Source organism: Tenrec ecaudatus, chromosome 14 (assembly GCF_050624435.1).
Source record: "Tenrec ecaudatus isolate mTenEca1 chromosome 14, mTenEca1.hap1, whole genome shotgun sequence".
In the NCBI taxonomy this organism is placed as follows: Eukaryota; Metazoa; Chordata; class Mammalia; order Afrosoricida; family Tenrecidae; genus Tenrec; species Tenrec ecaudatus.
The window spans coordinates 87,156,520-87,166,054 of record NC_134543.1 but is presented as its reverse complement, the minus strand read 5'-3'; the positions used below and the strand labels follow the sequence as shown (position 1 = coordinate 87,166,054).

Below are 9,535 nucleotides of genomic sequence, written 5' to 3'. Positions count from 1 at the left end.
TTTGGGATTGGGGGTCACACTGCAGACCTCTCTATTGTGTCCCTGCTTCATGCCTATATGTTGCCTTCTCATCTTGTTGCGCCTGGAGGTTGGTTAGTGCCCTGTTCCCCGGCTACCACTGTCCCTCTCTCTTCCCCCCCCCCCCCCCTCCGCATTAGTTGGCTGCCGTAGCTATCCCTGGGTTGGGTTTGGCACCCGCCATGGCACCCGGACCAAACCCTGGGAAAGTATGTATATAGAAGCTTTTCCCATATGCCCTACTTTCTTTCTTTTTATTCTTTTCTGATCTTAGTGGACTCATATTGTACTTGGCCTTTTAGGCTTGGCTTGCTTCCCATTGCATAATTTCCTCCAGTTCTTCCCATGCAGCGATGTGTTTCATGACTTCATCAAAGCATTTTAGGGGTGCGTAGTACTCCATTGTGCATATGTACAAGTGATATTTAATCCATTCATCCATTGAGGAAACGGGTTGTTTCCAACTCCTTGCAATTGTGAACTGTGCAGTGATGAACGCTGGAGCACTGATGTCTGGCTGTGGATTGTTTGTTGTCTCCTATGGTATGTACCCAGTAGGGGATGCCAGGTCCTTTGGCAGCTCAACTTCCATCTGCTTTAGATATGGCCAAATCAATTTCCATAATGCTTGTGCATACTTACAGATCCACCAGCAGTGAATGAAAGATCCTACGTCTCCACAGCTGCTCCAACATGTGTTACTTTCCGATTCTTTGAATTACGCTAGCTTTGAGAGTGCAAATGGTATCTCAGTGTCGTTTTAATTTGCATTTCTTTATGGGTAGGAACATTGGATCTGGAGCATTTTCTCATATGTTTATTGGCCATTTGGAATTCTGCCCTTGAGAAACTTCTCTTCAGGTACTTCACCCACCTCCTCAGTGGACAGTTGTTTTTGTGTTTTGTTTTGTTTCTTGTTGTAAATTAGCAGAGTACTATAGATTTTAGACACAGGGCCTTGGTCTGATGTGTCATTACAAAGGATGTTTTTCCAGTCTGTGGTCTCTCTTACTACTCTCTTGGTGAATTCGTTTAAAGTACACAGGTGTTCTGTCTTCAGTAAACCCCATTTATTGATTTGTGCCTCCGCTGTGCTGTGTCCTTCCCCATTTCTGAATACCAATGTCTTCCCTGTGGCAAAGTTCTCAAGTTGGTCTCAATTCCCTCAATGATGGCCCCAGTAGTTTGGGGTTTTGCCTCAAGATCTGTGATCTGCCTTGAGTTTACTGTTGTGCATGGAGTGGGTCAAAGGTCATTCTTCATTTTTCTGCAGGTAGATATCCATTTTATCCAGAACCATTATTGAAGGGGGCATCCACTTCCCATTTGATATTATTTGGGCCCCGATCAAAGATCAGCTGTCTTTATGCTGAAGATTTTATTTGTGGGTTTTCAGTTCTTTTCCATTGCTCTGAATATCTATCATTACACCAGTACCACTGTGTTTTGACCACTGTGACTGTATAATGGGTGCTAAAGTCAGGTAAAACTAGCCTTCCAACTTTGTCCTTATTCTTAAGGCGTTCACTGCTAAGTCTAAATTTCTTCTCTCTCCATATGAAGTTGATAATCAGTTTATTCCAAGGATTTGAAGAAAAATGATGCTATTTGGGTCAAGAGAGCATTGTGCCTTGGACACAACTGACATCTTTACTATATTGAGTATTCACTTCCATGAGCATGCGATATTCTTCCATTTCTTGAGGTTACTCTTGGTTTCTGTTAATAGTGTTCTGTAGCTTTCCTCATGCACATCGTTTGGGTTTTCAGTCAGGTATATCCCTAGATATTTCTATTTGTGCTTGGTTATGGTGAAGGGTACTGACTTTTTGATCCCTTTGGTCTTGTCCAGTGTATAAAGCAGTCCAATGACTTCTTTTTGTTGACTTGTATCCTGCCTCTTTCGATTCTAGCATTGCACCAGTGTGGCTTTTAGCATTTTGCATATATAAATTGTTAATACAATCTTCTTTCTCTTAGATCAAGATCTCTATCAAGTTGTATGGTCATTTTCTATGAATTCTTATTGGTTGTTGGGCATACTCTTGTATACTTAACAGTGTAGGCACACTGGGCCTGGTGGAATTACAACTACAGTAACAACATCGATGCTTATCTGGGGACACCAGAGGGGAGGATCTGAGAAGTAGGGAGTCAAAAAGAAAGCAGGAAAAATTCCAACATTGACGTTGGTGAGGATTACTACCCCTCTTCCTATGATTCAACTGTTGAATTGTAGGTGTGCTCATTATAGCTCGAGAAGAAAAAATTCACAGTTAAGGAAGAGCCATAAAATACAGGTAACATTTACAACAGAATTTGTGTGTGGAATATGAGGGACAAGTGATGAAGCAATGCCTTCCACGCCAATGCCCTGCTTTCATCCGTAAAGACCTTCCCCTTTGTTTTTTAAAGTCTATAAAATACCAGAAAATAAAAGAGTTGGAGGTACCAACTTCTGAAAACTCTCATTCTGATAATCAATAGTCCTTAAGGCTACCATCAGCCTGGTACTTTCTGTTCCCTCCTTACCCTTGTTCAGTTTCCTCTTCCCTCTAGGCAGATGGCTGAATTGTTAGACAGGCTTTCAAGTTTCTCTGTAGCAGATTCTGTTCAACCTGCCTCTCCACTGGACCCTTCTAGCCCCTCATGTGCCACTCAATCTCAGAGGCTCTCATTTCTACATTTTCCTCTGCCTTGTATGCTATAGAAAAGCTTGTGCGCAGAATGGCCCACAGAACCCCATATTCATGAGAGTTTTAATGCCTGTGGATGCTATTCTGAAATTCTTAACAATTGTGCCTTTGAATTTGTTGTTGGTAAGTGAAATCTAATGGGACAATGGGGTACAAGGCAGATGCTGGTAATCTCCTGGCTCCTCCCTGCTTCCTGAGGGGGTTCACTCCCTCAAGCGCGGTGGCTCACCCAGCACCCCCATAACTGTCTCCAACCTCAGCACCCTCCTTTCTGTGGGGCCCTGAGCAGAGGCACAGGAAGAGATAGGACCATGCATGCATCCACGGTGTCCCAGGGAAACTATGGGAGCACTGTCCTGCTGTGGGCAGCATAACAGAGGAGGACTCCACACAAGTCCCTCATCCATCCACTACTGCTGTCCAGTTAGAACCTTCTACCAGTGTGGTCATTTTGCTGCATCCTATAAAATATGCACTGTGTCCTGTCTGGGATGGGGAAGTGTCCATACTACTTTTACCCACTGATTTTTATCCAAGTAATTTTACCTCTTTATTTAAATTGTTGAGATGCTTTGGAATTATAGCTGTCATCTCATCATGAATGCTACAATTTAAACACATCTCAAACCATTTTCAAAAGAAAATTTTACTGATTGAAATCTGTCTCCCATCACCACCATCTCCATAAATAAATAAATAGATCTAGCCATATTGATGGTCCACAATTTGAAACCACCAGGCACTCCTCCATAGAAAGGGAGGGCACCTAACGAAAACAATAGCTATGCTTTTTAAAAAATCATTTCTGATTTCTCCAAACATTGTTGTCACTGTCATATGATGGCCTAGCCTTCACTCAACGTTTCCCTCACCTGGCTCTCAACACTACATCTCTGTCTCCTCCAACCCAACAACAGGGACTTGAAATATTTCTCAACTTTAATTCTTGACATTTGATGACACAGCATATTACACTTGCTCAAACTGTCTCTTTTCAATAGTCCTTAGGGTCCAGATTTGTAAACAATGGTGCCACAAAGTCACCTTGACTATTTTTCCTCAGAGAGCATGATCTCATTAAACGTTTAAAGATTGGTAGTCTATAGAGGCCAAGTCCCAGGTGGATATGTGATGGAGAAATTGCATGCTTAACTGTTGTGCAGTAAAAAAACACTATTTGGCTGGAGACAGAAGCCATAGATTCCTCAATCAGCTCCTTTAGGGATTTGATCCTCATCATCCTTTGAGCATTGTTGAGGCTCTCAACATCCGTGTGCCGCCTCCTGTCATTGCATGGTTTCCTAATGAGGGTTTCATTAATTGAGGATACTTTAAATAGAGATAAATGTTACTGGATGAAGCACAAACAACTTCCCCCTCTCCATTTCAAGCAACACCCCAGAACAGAGGAGTTGACAGTAGGTGGAGGGATAAATAGTTATGAAAATCTTCTGTTTGTGCTCAGAAATTAACTACTCATAAATTCTGGGATTTATTTCACTAAATATCACCAGTCACAAACAAAATAAACCTCACCAATCTCTGGTGCCTGATATCCCATATCTTTTATATGAGATGGGAAATGAAATGCATTTTCTCTTGACTAAAAAAGGACTGGACTTCCATCACCCAGATTCAGTCGTGTGCATTTTGTTTCATTTTGCAGTAGCACATCAGGAAAATCAATCCTGAATATTTAGCGAAAAGGTGCCATTTTTAAAAATAATTAAGCTTCTTGCTTATCTTTCCCAATGAAATTGTCTTTAAACATGAAAATTAAACATCAAAATAAGATCATGGTTAGCAACAGAAGTATTGCCACTTCACAACCTTCATGGTCAGTGTTGGTAAGTAACATCTGCAATTGCATTTGTATGATGCTTATGGCAACTACAAGTGGTTTTACTTTAAGGGAATGCCAATTCACTCCAAGACATATCTGCCTCCTTTGCATCTTTATATAATATAAAGAGGACCTCTAACTGAGATGCACATAATCATATTGTACCTGTAATTTCCCTTCCTGGCTCTATTGCATGAGTAAGTGACTGTAGTTAAAAAGCTATTACATTTATTAAGTGCTAATTTTTTAATCATTTTGTTGGGGGCTTGTGCAATTCTTATCACAATCCATTACATACATCCATTGTGTCAAGAACATATGTACATTTGTTGCCATCATCATTCTCAAAACATTTACCTTCTACTTGAGCCGTTGATATTAGCTGCTCAGTTTCCTCCTCCTTCCCCACCCGCCCCCACCTCATGAACCCATCATCATTCATATATTATCATTATTTTGTCATATATTACACTGTCCAACACTCTCTTACCCTCTTCTCTGCTGTCCATTGCCTAGGGAGGAAGCTCTGCAGAGATTCTTGTAATCAGTTCCCCATTTCTACCACATATTTCCTCCACCTTCCCGCCATCGCCACTCTCAAGAGTTGTCCTGAATGAGTCATCTGTCCTGGATTCCCATGTTTCCAGTTGCTATCTATAAAAATATATATCCTCTTGTCTAATTAAGTGCTAAATTTGTGCTCAGTCCTAGCCAGAAAAAATCAGTGATCATCCGTGACCCAAATTAACATGCTTACAAACTGAGTTTAAATTTGCTTTTTTCTTTCATGGCCATTTAGCAAGAGAGAGGCTCGAAGTAGGCAAAAGTTGGTTTCTGTCCAGAAACAGGGTAGATTAAGTTATTTTTAAAACTGATTGTCTTTTTTTTTTTTTTTTTTTTGGCAAATGACATGCCCTGGGCCCTCCTTCTCTCATTCTTAAAAAGTTAACACATTTTAAAAAAGCCATATTGATAATAATGTTTCTCTTAAATTTACAGAGTACTGACCCAATGAATGTCTCCAAGCAGGATTCCAGTTTTGCTTCCGTGAGTGAATTTGTACTCCTAGGTTTCTCCTTTGAGTGGCAGATCCAGTGCCTCTTGTTCTCCCTCTTTACCACAACCTACGTTATGACCGTAACAGGAAACAGTGCTATTCTCTGTGCAGTGTGGTGTGACCAGAGACTTCACACGCCCATGTACATATTCCTGGGGAATTTCTCCTTCCTAGAGATCTGGTATGTCTCTTCGACAGTCCCCAAGATGCTGGTCAACTTTCTCTCAGAGACAAAAACTATTTCCTTTGCCGGTTGCTTCCTCCAATTCTATTTCTTTTTCTCTTTGGGCATATCTGAAAGCTTCTTTTTGGCGGCCATGGCTTTTGATCGGTACCTTGCTATCTGTCGCCCCTTGCACTACACTAATATCATGACCGGGTATCTCTGTGCTAAACTAGTCACTGTCTGTTGGGTTTGTGGGTTTCTGTGGTTCCTGATCCCTGTTGTTCTCATGTCTCAGATGCCCTTCTGTGGCCCAAATATTATTGACCATGTTGTGTGTGATCCAGGACCACTGTTTGTTTTGGTATGTACCTCTGCACCAAGGATCCAATTGCTTTGCTTTATTCTCAACTCATTAGTTATCTTTGTTCACTTCTTCATCATCCTTGGATCTTATACTCTTGTCCTAGTAGCTGTGTTTCGTGTACCTTCAGCCACTGGAAGACGTAAAGCCTTCTCAACATGTGGATCTCATTTGGCCGTGGTATCACTGTTCTATGGCTCCCTGATGGTCATGTATGTGAGCCCAGGACTCGGACATTCTGCTGGGAGGCAGAAAGTTGCAACACTGTTCTATGCTATGGTGACCCCACTCTTCAACCCTCTCATCTACAGCCTCCGGAATAAGGACATGAAAGCAGCCTTGAGGAAAGTTCTGGGGCTTTCTTGTGCAAGGTAGGACAGACTACTGGATTCCTCCTTGATTAGGTCAGTATAGTCTTGCACTAAATAATCAGAATTGCCTGATTCTCCAAATTTGAAGTAATAATATTTTATTTATTGATACTGATTTGTTTATGTTATTGACTTTCACATCTATGAGATCCTTACGAGTCCTAGTTGTTTCGGTGGTTAACAGTTCATTTCCACCTGTGGGTCTATAGGAAAAACATGAGGCATCCTGCTCCCATAATGATTTACATCCATGGAAACACAAAGGGGAAATTCTACTCTGACTTATAAAATCTTTCTGTGTTGAAGTATGCCCGATGGCAGTGGTTTTGGGGGGAATCATGGAATCATTTACAATGATGAAATAGATTGTAGGTCAATGGAACCATTGTGTACCTCTTTGACACTGCAACTGTGTATTAGCTAAGGAACAATTAGGTGCTTTTTTGTGTTGATACTTTTCATATGGCTTATGTATGAAAAGAATTACTTACTGCTACTAGACAACTGGAATTTATAAATCAAAAATACTTATAAACTTATAACTTTTGTGTGTTTTGTTGATTTAAAATAAAAGAAGCAAAGCTTGTCTCTTATCTGTTATTTTGATATTTCATCATTGCCTATAAAGAAACCCTTAGAAAAAAATTTACCCAAGATTTCTATGACCCAGTAGTCTAGCTTAATGACACCCATCTATATGGTTTTTCCCCCATATTTCATCACTGTAGTTTGCTAAAATGTACACTTTTATTCCATGTTTATATAACCTGCAAAATATTTTAAAATAATGGATTTTGGTTATTTTCTTTTTCACCTAAATAAAATATCTTCTTGTAAAAGTGGAGAGGAACATGAAAACAAATTAGTAACATCAAATGTGCTGTTGCGTAATAGCAGGTTTTCTCATTATTATTTGTTACTAAATCATATTTAGATTACACTCAGACTGTTATTAAGAGAACATCCAGAATTCAGCCTCTCTAACACAACCCTTTAACTATATTTTTTGCTTAATATGATTTTAACTTTTTTCTTATGAAAAGCTTTATAATTATCATTATAAAATAGCATAGAATTGTAAATTTCCATGTGTTTAGATGGAAATGCAAGGACAGTTTTCCTACAAGGATAGTCTTTCTTGCAAGCAGCTTGAGGCACTTTGTGAAGCATACTAACAAACAGAATTTTCAGGAGGAGGATTAGGATAAAAGAGATATTTCACTACTAGACAAAAACAACCACTTATAGAATCAGTTCTCAAATTCTGAGATAAGATTACTAAACACTCCCAAATCCTCCTGCCATGTACCACCAATCCTTTTGTTTCCACTTGTTTTATATTAAAAATGAATTTATATAGGCTTCATGAAGAATTGCCATGACGATATTTTAGATATCTTAATTGGTGCTTATCATCTAATCCAGAATCAGAATTCTCCTGAAAGATCGAAATGCAATTATTATAATATGCATATAATAATTTTCATTTTACCATTTTTGTCTTATAACAATATCTGGGGAAAGAAATGGCTTATTCTTTCAAAAGGCAGAAATGTACTTATGAGTTTGGTCATAGACAGCCAGGTGAGAAATTGTCAAGTCTATTGGTCAATCTTACTTCACAGAGTTCACCCAGCAGTCTGTCACTTACAGTGTATTGAGAAGGTTTCCTAGCCCTCTGACCCCTTCCCAAGACATAAAGTCAGATCAGTAGAGCTCAAGAATGGGTAGTCAATAATCCCATAGCCCTTACCTAAGAACAATTCATTAGTTCTCATCACACGGTCCTGCTCAATACTCACCCTCAGAAAGAACTCACTAAAGATATAAGTGCTATAATGAGTGTGGTAAAGAAATCAGATTAAACCTGCCTATCAGAGAGGATATTGTCTGAAGTCTTAAAGGCTTGTCTTAAAACAAGTCGCCGTCTAAGTGAGCCATCTAAGTCCCCATGGAAGACACACACCAGCCAGGATGTGCCAAGGAGTGTTAACAGTAAAATGCAAATCTAAAGGAAGAGTCTAAATTGTGAACACCCAGTGTGCAGAAAGCTGTGGGTGACAGTGGAAGTGCAGAATCCACGTGTTGGGTCCCCAGAGGAATAAGCCTTGATGACTCCCCTGTGAACCTTGTCCTGGGGTGTAAATAGCCTTGCTATCAAACAAAGAGCATCATAAAGTTGATTATCACAGATTTAGTTAGGTTGACATTATCACTCTTTTAAAAATCATTTTATTGGGGTCTCGTACAACTCCTATCACAATCCATACATATATCCATAGTGTCAAACACATTTGTACATTTATTGCCATCACCATTCTCAAAACATTTGCTCTCTACTAGAAGCCTTGGTATCGGTTTCTCTTTTTTTGTTACTCTCCCTCCCCTACCATCACAAACCCTAGATAATTTACAAATATTTTTTCATGTCTTACACTGACATATGTCTACCTTCACCCCCTTTTCTGCTGTCCATCCCCCTTAGAAAGGGTTATGTATGGATCAAAATTATCATTTGTTCTTTTGACACATTTTAAATTGTTGCAGTTTTTCATATTTTCTGTTTTCTTTGTGATTAAGGTTTTCTCTCTTTTGCCATTATTGTTGGAGTAGAGGAGTTATTTCTATCTCTCCTTTGTATATCAGTTTCTATATATGAATTCCATATGAGAGAATCGATAGAGACTGTAACTGGATAATACTTACCTAAGGGCATGGCAGGAGAGTTTGGGGAAAATGGAGAGCTAAAAACAAAGAGCATGAGAAGAAGTAAATGTTCAATCATTGATTGGAAGATGATTGCACACCCTTCCGCATATATTGAATTCCATAGTGTGTGAATTACAGCAGCAAAATATTTTTAAGAAGAATAAGTATTCAAGGCAGGCAATATGTTCACCATAATCTCAAATGTATCTCTCTTGAGTTATTAAATTAGAACATTTTTGCAACAACTGCCTTTTTGGTTGTTTCTTCTCATAAACCTATAATATAGATTTATGAGAAAATTTATAATTTACTGA

General features: G+C 39.3%; 1 protein-coding gene across 1 annotated transcript; it reads left to right on the top strand.

Annotated features, from left to right (window-relative positions):
* The first annotated feature begins 5,535 nt into the window (after positions 1-5,535).
* Positions 5,536-6,516, top strand: LOC142425778 (olfactory receptor 11H12-like). Its single transcript, XM_075531137.1, has one exon. The coding sequence runs from the start codon at positions 5,536-5,538 to the stop codon at positions 6,514-6,516; it is 981 nt and encodes a 326-aa protein (XP_075387252.1).
* Positions 6,517-9,535: the final 3,019 nt, after the last annotated feature.

Excerpts from the sequence above, each read along its gene's own strand:
- LOC142425778 (XM_075531137.1), top strand. The coding sequence starts at position 5,536 with ATGTTTCTCTTAAATTTACAGAGTACTGACCCAATGAATGTCTCCAAG.